The 13,217-nt window shown below is 53.0% G+C and overlaps 5 protein-coding genes across 5 annotated transcripts; 4 read left to right on the forward strand and 1 right to left on the reverse strand.

Moving 5' to 3' along the window:
• Positions 1–69: 69 nt before the first annotated feature.
• M409DRAFT_20048 (uncharacterized protein) lies at positions 70–2,018 on the reverse strand (the record flags this gene model as incomplete). The annotated part of the gene is made up of 2 exons (XM_033805206.1): positions 70–114; positions 165–2,018. The coding sequence occupies 2 exons, from the start codon at positions 2,016–2,018 to the stop codon at positions 70–72; spliced, it is 1,899 nt and encodes a 632-aa protein (XP_033670524.1).
• Positions 2,019–7,681: 5,663 nt separating this feature from the next.
• Positions 7,682–9,640, forward strand: M409DRAFT_20050 (uncharacterized protein; the record flags this gene model as incomplete). The annotated part of the gene is made up of 1 exon (XM_033805207.1): positions 7,682–9,640. The coding sequence occupies one exon, from the start codon at positions 7,682–7,684 to the stop codon at positions 9,638–9,640; it is 1,959 nt and encodes a 652-aa protein (XP_033670525.1).
• A 265-nt stretch (positions 9,641–9,905) lies between these two features.
• Positions 9,906–10,586, forward strand: M409DRAFT_20051 (uncharacterized protein; the record flags this gene model as incomplete). The annotated part of the gene is made up of 1 exon (XM_033805208.1): positions 9,906–10,586. One exon carries the CDS (start codon positions 9,906–9,908, stop codon positions 10,584–10,586), a length of 681 nt encoding a protein of 226 aa, XP_033670526.1.
• A 916-nt stretch (positions 10,587–11,502) lies between these two features.
• On the forward strand, positions 11,503–12,021 carry M409DRAFT_52158 (uncharacterized protein; the record flags this gene model as incomplete). The annotated part of the gene is made up of 1 exon (XM_033812004.1): positions 11,503–12,021. The coding sequence occupies one exon, from the start codon at positions 11,503–11,505 to the stop codon at positions 12,019–12,021; it is 519 nt and encodes a 172-aa protein (XP_033670527.1).
• A 279-nt stretch (positions 12,022–12,300) lies between these two features.
• Positions 12,301–12,969, forward strand: M409DRAFT_52159 (uncharacterized protein; the record flags this gene model as incomplete). The annotated part of the gene is made up of 1 exon (XM_033812005.1): positions 12,301–12,969. The coding sequence occupies one exon, from the start codon at positions 12,301–12,303 to the stop codon at positions 12,967–12,969; it is 669 nt and encodes a 222-aa protein (XP_033670528.1).
• Positions 12,970–13,217: the final 248 nt, after the last annotated feature.

The following is a 13,217-nucleotide window of genomic DNA, read 5'->3' on the forward strand; positions in this document are numbered from 1 at the left end:
GTTTGTCGAGTACACTGCACGGCAGTAACCCAGCTCTTAGAATTCGAATCATGCCCATGTAGTGGCTTTTTAAAGTCGGCCTTCGTTCTGCGCGTCACGGACCTGCTCAAATACCTGCGAAATGTCAGCAACTAACAACCGCCAAGAATGTATGATTTGCCCACCTTCAACAACTTCGTCCTCGCGCCCTTAGCTGCTACACCTCTCTGCTCCAAACCGTCATCATCCAACTGCACCAGATCCTGCCACTTCATATCCTTAAGATTGTCCGTGTACTTGTGCAGTCGGAGAGTTCGCAGCCAGTTGGGGATATCGTTCAGAAGCGCCAGATCGGTTGGGTCTTCCGGTGGCTTGGAGCTTCCTCGTCGACCACGCGGGGACCGTCCACGGTTGATTTCAGAAGCATCAGAAAGATACCCTTCATTCATGTGGCCAATGCCGAAGTTTGCCAAGTTCATACCCGCCATGCCGTTGTTGAGTCCACCCATTCCACCGTCGAAAGCTGCCAGATAGCCATTGTTCTGCGGCACTTGCATACCCATAGCGGCGGTGTTGATACCAGGAGGTCCAGTTATAGCGATGCCGGGTGAGGCAGGACGTGAACGACGACCCTGCATAGCCGCAATCTGCTGTTGTTGCAGGGCAGCTGCTTGCTGTGGGGTCAAGATTTGACCCAGTTCGTTCGTCATGAGAATGTTCGAAGGTACACCTGGAGACATTGGCTGCTGCTGGCCACCCTGGCCTTCCTGAGACCTAGCTCGTCTATACTTGCGCACATCGTCCAACTGGATGCGGTTGTTCACAGTGGAGAGTGCAGCAAGCTTCATAGCAGTGGCGTTGGCAACCATGTCGGCCTGGTTGTTGCTTTGCTGAGTGTTGAAGTTGGAAACCATCGGAGTGTTGGTCATCGAAGCCCAGCTTGCCCCTGGTGCGTACGGAGACAGGATAGGCATGCCGTTGTTCGATCCATCACCAACAGTTGCAGTCTGACTTTGAATGTTGTTATCGCTCGACAGTGGGAAAGGCCTCGAAGAACGCAGTCCAGCAGATGGAGGAGGCTGGCTGACACCAAACTGACCCATGGGTTGCTGGCCTTGGGAAGACGACGACTTTGGCCGCCCAATAGGAGGTTGATTCTCCCCCTGAGATTGGCTAGTGCTTCTCCATGGACCAGACGGGATGTTCGATCCATTCTTCTTGCTCTCCTCCTCAGGGGCAGAGATAGTGGGCATGTATTGCGAAGAGCGATCCCCAACAGCACTGCTCCTGTTGGATTTTGGTGCGTTGCCAGTCGTCTTCTGGAATTCCGCCTTCTGATCCTCAATGGCGTTGGCAGCATCCGGGAACATGGACTTGATGGTGTTGGGGTCGAGTCCAGACATGCGTTTGGCCCCAGGAGATGGTGGCGGCTTGCTGCCGAAGCCAAACGAACCGCGTGACCCTTCGACATTCAATTTGTTCATAGCATCGTTCATCCTCGAAGACATTGGATCTTTCTCGCCAAACGCAGCAGGAGACAAAACGCCGGACATGGGATGACTCTTGGCCATCTGCTGAAGGACCTGAATGAAGAAGCGAATCTGAACTTGCGTCGTCTGCTGGAGGAGCGCGTACAGAGCAGCAGTCCTTTCAGGCTCACTGAGCACACGGAACCACTGCTCAATCGCACTCAGCTCGTCCTTGAAGTCCTGATCGAGCGTTGCCGCAGCCATCTCTTCCAATGTAGTCTCGTATTGATCGATGTCAGCAATCCATTGTTGTGCCGCCTTTTCAGCCATATCTTCCGGGTTGCCCGAGTTCCCGCTCTGCGAGAACTGGTTGAAGTAGACCTCTGAGGCCGGTCGGATGCCGCGAGTTGCGAGGGGAGAGGGAGCAGAGAAGGCGCCCATGTCAGCGGAAGCACGCAGATGGTGGCCAGACCCAATGGTGCGAGATGGGGGCGGTCGAAGGGTGGAGCCGGACAAGGAGGAGCTCGAGGTCTCCGGGGTGGAGTTGCGGTTGCCGATGATGTTGGACATGGCGACGGGCTGCTCGTGATGGAGGGGTTGAGGGGCGGTGGTTGATGGCGGCGGTGGGCGAGCGCGTAGAAGTCGGAGACGGGAAGTAGCCTGCAGACCAGCTGTCCTCAAAGGCTGTGAAGGTCAAGTCGTAGACGCGGCAGCAGTAGCAGCATGTGCAGTATGTCGACGGCTCGTGATGTATCTCGTCAGCGAGGTCGACCAAAGTTTGGCGCCGTCGAGCGTGCAGTCGGGAGCGTTCCTGGAGCGTGGAGTGTGTAACGCCGGAAGCAGGACGAGTGCAGCCAGCTGGGACGGACGACTCGAGCAATAACGAGTGTGGTGTGGGAGATGGAGGTGGAGGGGGGGGAGAGGTGAGGGATGGTGGTGGGCGAGGAACAAAGAGAGAGGAAGCAATCGTCCTGCTGCCCTCCATGCATGCCCGTCTCTTCTCTTTCGCGTGCCGCTCCCACACTCCTCCTAATTGGTACAGGGTCCGTCGGTTCCAGCCGAGAACGCTCCTCTGCAAGCCAATCAAATCCCCAATACCGACTTCTTCGTGTGATCCTCTCGCCTGCTCCGTAGCCCTGATATCACTCCCATTCCACCTTCCTCCTCATAACTATCTTCAACAGCTTTACAAGTCTTGATCTTTGTTCAAAGCAAGCACAGCACGCGTTCGGCTCTTCTGGCGCGTGCTCGGAATAAACTCCCACGGGATCATCCACAACCTTGATCTCCACCTTGTAGAGACCAAGAAGGGCAAAGTCCAACGTCTACACTATCAATTTTGCTATTCAAAGAACACTCAATCCCATCTCCTCCTGGAAGAGATGCTGCACAAGAAAGGGATTTGCTCGTTCAGGTGGTGAGCGTCTGCATGAGCTGCATCTGGAAGACTGAGCGAATATATGATTGATAAGCTCCTGTGATATAGTTCGTGAACGAAAGCAAAGACGCAAAGTCATGATTCATGACTCGCAGCAGTTGCAGACACAAAACGGTGACCATTGAGCCCTACCACAGGGCGTGTTGCCAAGCTGTATGAAATCAAACATCATTTGCACACCTGTGGAGAGAAAGGAACTGTCGCGGACAAAGGACCGTGAGAATGAACACATGCAGGTTCCGGGCGGCTCCCATCTGCCGTACCACAAATCAATTCTCCTGCCGAACCAGCTGCTGATGCCGAAGAGATACATCATCAGCAATACGAGAGCGACGGAGAGATCATAGCCCCGTCATAACGAATGCAGCCATTCCCAAAACACCTCGCTTGCAAGAATTCGTCTCATCATGTATGCCCGGCCAAACACTTTACACCACCTTGCCATGCTTCCCCGACGCTTGCCTCCTCTGGCTCTTGACACCCTCCAACTTCTTCATCAACACCTCGTGTAATCTCTTGTTTCCGGCCCATTGCTTCGCTAGGTTCTTCATTCGGACAGAGGCGATCACAGCAAGGCCAACGGTCTTGAGAGAGCGCTTCTTCTCTCTGAAGGAGTAATCTGGTGTGACTCCGATCTCCTCTAACAGGCGGAGGTCTTCCTTGTTGCTACGAGCAAGTCAGTACATTTTCACAGTGTATAGGTGGGATGTCGACTCACCAAGCATTGTACATGCTAACCTGCATCAGGAACCACTTCTTCACAAACACCAGGTCCGCCCGGAAGGTCTCCTCACGGATGCACTTGGCACGCAGGTACTGGATCTGCTTCACGAGACCCTTCAGCTCGCTTTGGTGCCGATTCTCGAACGCCACCAGCTTCTGGTCTGCCGCAGCGAGCTGCCTGTCATCCACAGTACGCTCGTTATCAGACGTAGACAACCGCATGCTCTTGATCTTGGCTCGAAGCTCTTCCTCACGCTTGAGAGAAGATTGCAGCCGGTTGCTACGCTCGACAAGTTGAGATTGGAGAGCCTGGAGCTCAAGTTCGGCATCATCCAGTTGCGCTTGGAGGTCCTGTCGATTGAGCTCGAATGTCTCATCAGCCTTTGCACGGCGGAGTCGATCACGAAGCTCGTGTTCCTTTTTCATGGCAGCCTGCAGTCTCTCGTCCTTCTCCACGGCATCCTGCTGCAAACGGTCGACTCCAGATTTGGCATCACGAAGCTGAGCACGTAACTCTGCCTCTCTCCTCGCATGGCCAGATGAGCTGCCCTTCTGATCTTGGAGCTGCAACTCGAGTTCTTCAAGTTGAGTCTTCGCATACTTGAGCTCCTTGATCTGGGCACGGTACTCTTTCTCTTTGGTCGCCGACGCCTCCAAGCGACTCTCGAGCTCGAACACCTGCGCCTGGAAGTCCTCAAGCTCCGACTGCGCATTCTGGAGTTGCGTTCTTACTTCGCTCTCTTTCTTCTTTGCAGAAGACTCCTTCTTGTCACGCTTGGCAAGCTCGAGCTGTGCTTGTTCTGCTTCAATCTTTGCCGACTTGAGCAGCTCATGCAGATCTTGACGCTCCTCTGCAATGGTCTTTTCCTGCTGAGCAAAGGCAAGGTCGGATTCCAGCGTTTCCACTTTGTATTGCAGTTGTGTCATCTTGGATTCTGACTCCCGAAGCTTCTGGCGTAGTTCATTCCGCTCACGAACCGGCGTGCCGTTGTTCTTGGACTTCATGATCGCATCAAGCTCTTCCTCCAGGCTCTTGACCGTGATCTTGAGGGTCTCTCGCTCGTTCTCGACAGTCTTCAGCTTAAGCCGTAACTCGTTGCGCTCGCGAGCGGGAGTGCCATTGTCCTTTGCTCTCCACGCTCTCTGCGCTTCGCTCTCGAGCTCCCGAACACGACTCTCCAGACCCGCCTTCTCGCCCTGCAACATCTCCAGATTGTCTTCGAGGACAGCAATCTCGGCTTCAAGATCTTGCTTGGCTTCTGCGTGTTCAACTTGCAGATCTGCCTTCATCTTCTCCAGTCGACGTTGGGCCTCGTCAGAGCTTCCCTTGCCACTGACTGGAGCAATCTCAAGGTCACGCTCGAGGTTGCGGACATCCTTCTGTCTCTGATCGGCTGCCTGTTGGAGCTGTGCTTGAAGACGTTCAAGCTCTTCCTCCAAAGCACCGATCTGTTCATCTTTACCTTTGAGCTCCTCGTCTTGGTGGCCAATCATGCTTTGATCGCGATCAGCAGTCTCGGTTCTTCTACGAAGGGTGTCGACTCGCTGCTGTAGCTCAGCATTCTTCGTCTCATAGATCACAAGCTGCTGGTCAAGCTTTTCCAGGGCGGCTGCTTGCTCGTCGAGTTCGGCCTCCTTCTCTTCATCCATCTGCTGGAGTTGCTGTTGAAGTGAACGAACCTGCTCTGCTTGTTGCTTGAGCAGGCTATCCTTCTTCGACGGTGTCTCCATGGCGTTAAGACGAGACTTCAGACTGGCAAGTTGCTGGCTTTGGTCCTTCACCTCACGCTCTTTCGCCTTGAGCTCAGTCTCGAGTCGCTGCAGCTGTTCGTTCTTCTTCCTCGCTTCCGCGCCATCGCCGGATTGCAGTGTGTTGAGGCGGTTCTGCAAAGCCTGCATCTCATTCTCACGAGCCTTGATGAGCCCATCTTTCTCATTGAGCTTGGCTTGTGAGCTTGCAGCAGCGGTACGCAGTTTCTCCTGCAACTCTCTGACTTGGTCTTCCAACTCACGAGCGCGATGATCCTGCTTCCGAAGTGCTTCATTTCGGACATTCTCAGCATCACGCACTCGCTTCTGAAGATCGGCCAACTCGTCGTCGCGCTCCTCAATAACCCTCGACTTTTCCTGAAGAAGACGCTCTTTGTCCCGGATAAGGCGGTCCTTCTCTTGAATACGCATATCCGTCTCTTGTGCCTCAGCGTCCCAGCTACCACGTGCCGTCTGAACACGCTCCTGGAGAGCCCTTATCTCTCCATCCTTGTCGGCGAGTTCTCGTTGCGTGTTACGCAACTCACTCTCCCGCTGCCGCAGGTCTGCAGCATGGGCCGATTCTGTGGATTGCATTCGCTTCTCGAGTGCACGTAACCGGTCTTGGCTGTCATCGAGTGCCTGTGACTTCTGTCGCAGTTGGTTTTCAAGCTCAACCACATCGCCACGCAGCTTCTTCGTCGACTTTTCTCGGTCATACGCAGAATTGACCCGCTCCTCAAGTTCGTTGATCTTGGCATCTTTGCGGTCGAGCTCATCATCCTTCTCCTTCAGTTCTGCTTCGAGTTCATCCATGTCTTGCTGCATATGTGCGACATTCTCGTCGCCCGCCTTCGCAGCTTTCAGTTGATCCCTCAAGCTCTCCAGCTTCTCGTCTTTCTCATCGATTTGGTTGTCTCGGTCCCGCAGATCATGCTCGAGGTCCTGAATCTCGTCTTTTAGACGCTGCAGCTCTTCCGAACCACCCTCTGCTTGCTCGGCACTCTGAAGCTTCTCCTGCAGGTCTTCCATCTGCGCGTCCTTCTCATCGAGCTGGCGGTCACGGTCACGGACGTCTTGCTCCAGATCCTGCAATTCGTCCTTCAATCGCTGCAGTTCGTCGTCGTCAGCTTGCAATTGCTCAGCACGATCCAGCTTTGTGCGCATATCGTCAAGCTCCTGTTCGCGCTCGTCGGCAATTTTCTGCGATTCGTCCGCCATCCTTTGCAGACGTTCAAACTCTTCGCGATCGCGTTCACTGGTATGCCGCTTCTTGATGTTCTCCTGGTACTGTTTCAACGATATCCGGTATTCTTCTAGTTGCCGCTCTGCCTCTTGAAGCCTCTTGCGCTGCTTCTTGATATCAATCTCGAGCTCTGCCTTATTTGTCTTTAGGTCCACATTCTCCTTCAGTGTCTGCTGGTGAAATTCGTTGCCGTTCTTCCGCAGTGCTTCCTCCAAGAAGTGGATCTTGAGCTTCAAGCCGAAATTGTCTTTCTGTATCTGATCGAGCTTCGCCTCTTGATCTCGCAAAGTAAGGACGTTCCCTTGGTCCAAGACACCGCCTTTGTGGTTGTTCGGTAGTTGCGGTATCGGTGTCGAGTCGATCATGGATGAGCTCCCGACCTGAGGAGCAATAGGTGTGCGATCTCTGTCTGCTGAACTTCCAGTCTCATCATCAAGCATGGAACTGCTCACGGGAGGACCAGGCGTAGCTTTGCTGCCGTAACTTTGGCGCAGACCGAATGGAGTTCGCAGGTCACCTGTCGCAGTGTTCTCCTTCTCTTCGAGGATGCTCTGTTGCATCAACTGGTTACGCTTCGCGCTCTTCAGCAATGGGGTAAACTCTTGCTTCCCTCCGGGGTTGCGCTTGTCGACAAGAGCGGTCCTCGGTCGCGGTGTTCGAGTGGGTTGTGGATGGCCGGGTAAACCTCGCATCTGATTGCGGAGGTCTTGCGCCGCATTCTTCGAAGGTGACTGAAAGGGCTGCACGAAGGAAAAATCGGGCTCGTTCTTGCTGGGACTGATGAAGGTATGGCCGGCGCGCTCGGTTCCTGGTGTGTCGATGTAGTGGGCCATATTGGCAGAGTCGCACGCTATTGTGGTGTGTTAGTCTTCGACATGCGCGCGTCCGGCGTGTCTTTTGTCGCAGAGTGAATGCTTGGATAAGTTCGTACACGTCTTGGTGCGTCTTTTGTTGTCAAAAGTAAACATCGGCATCTGCGCCTAAGTAATGCCGATCGGCGCTAGCGCCAAACTCTAATTTGCCATCCACTTCACGTCTTGTTCTGTCATAAACTTCTGCTGCCAAGAACACGACAACATGGATGATCAACCTCCAGACGACGGTCTGAAGTGGTTTGGTGAAGGCTTTGATGGCTTTCCCAAACGCCTACCGGATGACTGTGTGGAATACATAATCTACGTCGTCGACCAGAAATTGAACAACACCATCGCCGTTCGCAATCGACTCAACGAGATACTGAAAGCCGTCAACGATCTCAAGAAGAAGCACTTGAAGGACTACATCTGGCAACGAGATGGTTTTGAGCTCACTGTACACCCAAAGCTCGACCTGTCAAAGCCTGATAACTCGAGGCCTGCAAACGGACCCTCGCAAACGCCGCCACATCTTCGAGGGCGAACAGACTTTGGCGACTCAGTCGCAGACGAATGGATCATCGTCTTTCTCCTTGTCGAGATCAGCAAACGGTTTCGAGATGCTTGGATCCGCGTCTACGATACCGATGGCGAGTTCCTCCTCATAGAAGCTGCCAACTCGCTGCCAAAGTGGCTCAACCCAGACGTTGCCGAGAGTCGTGTCTGGCTCAACGAGGGACATCTCAAGATCGTTCCTATGGGACCTGAAGCATCGCGCAACCTGGCTGTCCAAGAGGCTCTTACCTTGATCCGCCAAGACCAGGACAAGCTCCTTATTGAGCCAGCAATCGAGAAGGAGGCATTCTACAGACTACGGGAGTATCCTTCCGCTATCTCCTCTTCATTCCACCACGCTCTCATCACAATACCAAGAAGACTGGCATACATTCTTCACCGCAGTCCAGCGTTCATTTCCCCAGCCACTGAGTCATTCTATCTTCGAGATCCCGTCAGTCTAAAGCCGCTGAACACGAAAGATCTCTCGACACTCTCCTTCTCTCCTGAGGACTTCGTCACAATCAGTGTCAAGTTCACAAAAGTTGGATACGCTCAACTTCGAAGTCAAGTCTTCGACCCGCCACCGGCGTGGACGGCTGTCATCCCGCGCATGCAAGATGAGAAGGTCGCGATCGGCATGAAGCTGACATGTGGTTTTGAGATGCTCGTTGCAGACCCGCAGAACCAGGACAAACGAAGTGTCCAAGCCATTAAGCTGCTTCTGGAAGATCTTGAGAGCGGCGACGAAACATTACCCTCGGACGAGGAGATTGCTGCTTGGCCAAAGACTCAGGATGATGAAAAGTGGCTCGACATCGACTACAACGACTTTGAGAATGAACTTTCCGGTAAAGGTGGATCGAAAAAGAATGCAAACGATGGAGGTTTTGGCGATCAAGGCGCACAAGAGAACTTGAGGAAGATGGTCTCTCGATTTCAAGATTTTCTTGAAGATGATGAGGCTGGCGCGGATGGCGTGGACGATTTGGATGACGACGACGATGATGAGAGTGGCGATGACGATGCCGATGAGGACAAAGAAAAAGTGGACACATCTGCAGCGGATGAAATGGAATTCGAAAAGTCCATGAATGAGACGCGCACGATGTCGGAGGATCATGTCAAGGCCAGTGGCTTGTTAGAGGAGGCGCGCAAACTTGCTTTACAGGATGACGAGGATGCCAGTGACTTCGACGATGAAGAGCAGTTGCAGAAGGTCATGGAGTTGATGGAGAAGGAGCTCAAAGGCCACGGTGCTCTCGTCCTCAATGGCACGGGGGAGTCGAAAGTCCAAGGCAAGGGAAAGGGACCCGCCACGGCAAAGACTTCAAAATCTGAAGCTACTACGAAGCCCTTCTTTGGCCCAGAACGGCCACCAGGCGCGCAGTCCAACGCTGTGGTTAAGAAGAGTGTGCGCTTCGACGACGGTGACGAAGATGATGATGATGTTGGGCCTGGTGATGGAGAGCTCAGCTCAGACGATGAAGACTACAACGACGTCGACTTAGACTTGGCGAAGAACATGCTGGAGTCTTTCAAGGGCCAGGCTGGTATGGCAGGCCCGGCCGGGAATTTGATGAGAGCGCTTGGCGTCAACATGCCCAGGGACGAAGACGGCGATTGATTGTTACTTGCTCTTAGCACTGTCGACGTGATGAGGAGGAGGCGTGCGCTCACGACATGTGAGTTGCAACTGCCAGCAGACCAAGATCTTGGATCATCGAACTTGGTAGCTAACATTAGCCGAGCGCGTATATATCAGAGGGCAGCACGACTTTCTCTTGTCCTCCATCGACACTCTCAACTTTGCCAAACCCAAACTGAGCCAACCTCGAAATCACTCCACACCCATCTTATCCCACAGGTTCCACTAAACAGTTAACCTCAGAATGTCTCAGAATCAGTCATCTCCCACTCCTGCAAGCTCCGTCTCCGAGACCGACCCGCGCGCAGTCTTTCCACTTCTGGAGGATCTCGCGAAAGAGTCGGTGTCAGCACTCGCGGAAGACTCCCATGGCCCGGTGATCGACGGCCTCAAGGAGGAAGCCAAACTGTTCGTCCCTCGCGTCGAGAAAGAGGGTTTGGTACCATTCCTCGTGGCAGCCTTGCAAGAGTACAACGACAAACGCATCAAATACGAAAGTCGCATCGAAGAGCTCAACGACATCGAAACCGCCAAAGGCGCCGAAGCGGCCAAACGTACCAAGGAGGTTAAGCGCAAGGAAGAGGTCAAGCGCATCGATGAGGTCACACGCAACAATATGGTCAAACAAATCGATGGTGTCAAACAAGTTGCAGAGGCCAAAGTCACCGAAGAGCTCGAACGCATCGACGACGACAGACGTCAGAATGCAGAACAACTGTTCTGGAAGGTCTTCACCAAGTTTGCCGAGGAACATGACTTGGCGCTCATCGTCCATTTTTCGAAGTTCATGCCGGCGGGGTGGAAGACGAACTTTTCGTCACTCACTGACTTCAAGGCTCAAGGCAAACTAAATTTGAAGATGGTTTCGAATGACGGATCCATAATGTTTATTGGGGAGTTCGGCCCAGCACTGGCTGATAGCTAAACGGGCTCGGATTTCGAGATTGGTGGAGAGCTGTCACTTTGACAAGGTTGGAGCGTTTGGCCCATGTTCACGATTCCGACTGGTTTATGCGCGTTCCATTCTGGAGGTTAATTTTTAGATGCTGTGTTCTGGTTCTTGGATTTTGGTCATTGCGTTGGACATTTGGCGTTCTCCTGCAGCGTTCTCCTGCAGCGTTCTAGCTGTCATTCACTTGAAGCTTGGCAGCCACGTGCAAGCGGGACTAGTGGATTTAAGCGATTACTCAAACTGGTCATACCACGTTCCCAATCACGATTGCAATTACTACGGTCATGAACGTTAAACATGAGCACTTTGAAAGTCCAAAGCAAATATAGAGCAACGTATAAATACTTGGAAGCATCAACGCTACGTGGCCCGGGATGGACGTGACCCAACAGGCGCACGAGGTCACTATGTGCGACTCGTTTGCGACTGTCAGACATGAACGATACGGGTATCTTCGGATTTCAACGCAAACGAATAGAGTAGGGTAATGATACCAGCAAGCATCAACGCTACATGACCCGCTCCCTCGGCGTGACCGAAAGGACCCAGGTGTCCACTGTACGCAAGCCGTTCGCGACTGTCAGATATCAGCAACATGAGGACCATCAACATTGAACACCAAGGGACAGAGTAGGGTGAAGATACCAACAAGCATCAATACTACATGACCCGCTCCCTCGACGTGAGCAAAAGGAAGCATGTGCTCACTGTCTGCGAGCCGTTTGCGACGGTCAGATATCAACGACATGAGGACCATCAAACTTGAAAGCAAACCAGCGAGGCACTGTATAACAATGTCGAAAGCAGCAGTGCTACATGTCATCAATCGCACTACTTACCGCCGTCTGCTTACCACCGTCAAACGAATCGAACTTGAACATACCTCACGATGTCGCCTTTACTTGGGGATTCTACGTATGATCCCTCTCAAGATACCGAGCCTGTCGATGGCTTTAGAAATAGCGGCGCTGTGGACGAACTGGTTCGGTTGAGCTACGAAGGGGCGAGCCAACCTGACGACGATGAACTTGGCCGCCGCTCGGAAATCGCAGAATCCTTGATAAGGGCAATTACGATCGCCGAACTGCGCAGACCCGCCTTACGAATCATTGCGGGCAGGGTTAACGGTACAAGCAACACTGCCGAGATGTTTAAAGCCCTCCTCGAGCTGTTCGCCCCCAACGATAAGAGCGGCCTGATCACGGAGTTGAGAGACTTTATGCCGCCTGGATGGGAAATGGAATTTCCGAGTCCGAACGCGTATGGTGGGCTGCGCGTGGTGCGTGTTAACGTGCCGCCATCTGGCTTTGAAGTCTTTTGCGCAGTTTGGTGGTCTGGCTTATGCCCCTTTCGGGGTGAGGCTTGGTGCTGCGTTGTGGTTGTTGAGTTCAAGTTGCCTCTTACCTGAACCTTTGCTTCATTCCGGCTGCTGCGTTCTACTTGTTGCATTCTTGTTTGTCGTCACTTCGATCTGCGGCTTGTTGTATAGTGGATTTAGCAATCAACGAAGGCGGGTTTACATAACCATTTCCAAAACGTTTCCATTCGAGTAGGGGCATGTGCACTGTCAAACTTGAAAGCAAACCGAGTAGGCACTGTATAAAAATGTCGAAAGAAGCACTGCTACAAGTTCTTAATCGCTCTACTTACCACCGTCAAACGAATCGAACTTGAACATACCTTTACGATGCCACACTTTCCCCAACTACCCCGAAGGTCTGGAAGCGGTAACGAGGCCAATCCACCTCAACAACCGAATGGGCAGAACAACGGCCTCTCGGGCGCTAATGGCACAAATCAACCTCGCCAAACGAACAGACAGACCAACGGCACGAATCAACCTCGCCAACTGAACGGGCAGACCAACGGTACGAATCTACCTCAACAACCGAACGGGCATACCAACGGCACGAATCCACCTCAACAACCCAATGGGCAGGCCGACAGCACTCGCAGAGACCGTGCTGCCAATGCACTGGCCCAAATCCGGGTTGAATCGCAACCCTCAATAACACCTGCTGAACAATACGGCCTCCTCCAAAACGCACAAAACTTCCTCGGGGCCCTCGAGACGGTCAGCATGCTCGACTTGTTCATTGGACGTATGGAATCACACAGCCGCCGCCAATTCACCACCCAAGAGTTATTCCAAGATGTTGTCGGCCATCTCGGCGAGCTCAATCGTCGAGATCTCGTCAACCGCGTGGAAATGTTCATGCCTGCGGACTGGCGGGCTGTACCAGGGACTGGCAGGGCTGGGCAGCGTATCGTGCTCGTTAATGTGCCTCCAGATGGCTGGTTTGTCTTCGGAGAGTTTCCTCCTCCACCAGCTGAGGACATTGTGGACTCGGATTGAGCTTTGGGTGCAGGTATTTTAATGTTCTGATATGGTTTTGCTTTACTTGAACGTCTATAGATTCGTTCTGGAAGTTGCGTTCTGCGTGCTGCTTTTCGAGCGTTGCATACATGTAATCTAATGGCATTCGTTCCGAGCTCAAGTCAGACCTAGTCGATCTAGAGATCAATCAAACGGTTGTCACATGGCTATCTCAACATATGATCCTAGTAAAGACTGTAATCGTGCACGACCAGACTTGCAAGCAA

Source organism: Zasmidium cellare (assembly GCF_010093935.1).
Source record: "Zasmidium cellare ATCC 36951 unplaced genomic scaffold M409scaffold_9, whole genome shotgun sequence".
Lineage (NCBI taxonomy): Eukaryota > Fungi > Ascomycota > Dothideomycetes > Mycosphaerellales > Mycosphaerellaceae > Zasmidium > Zasmidium cellare.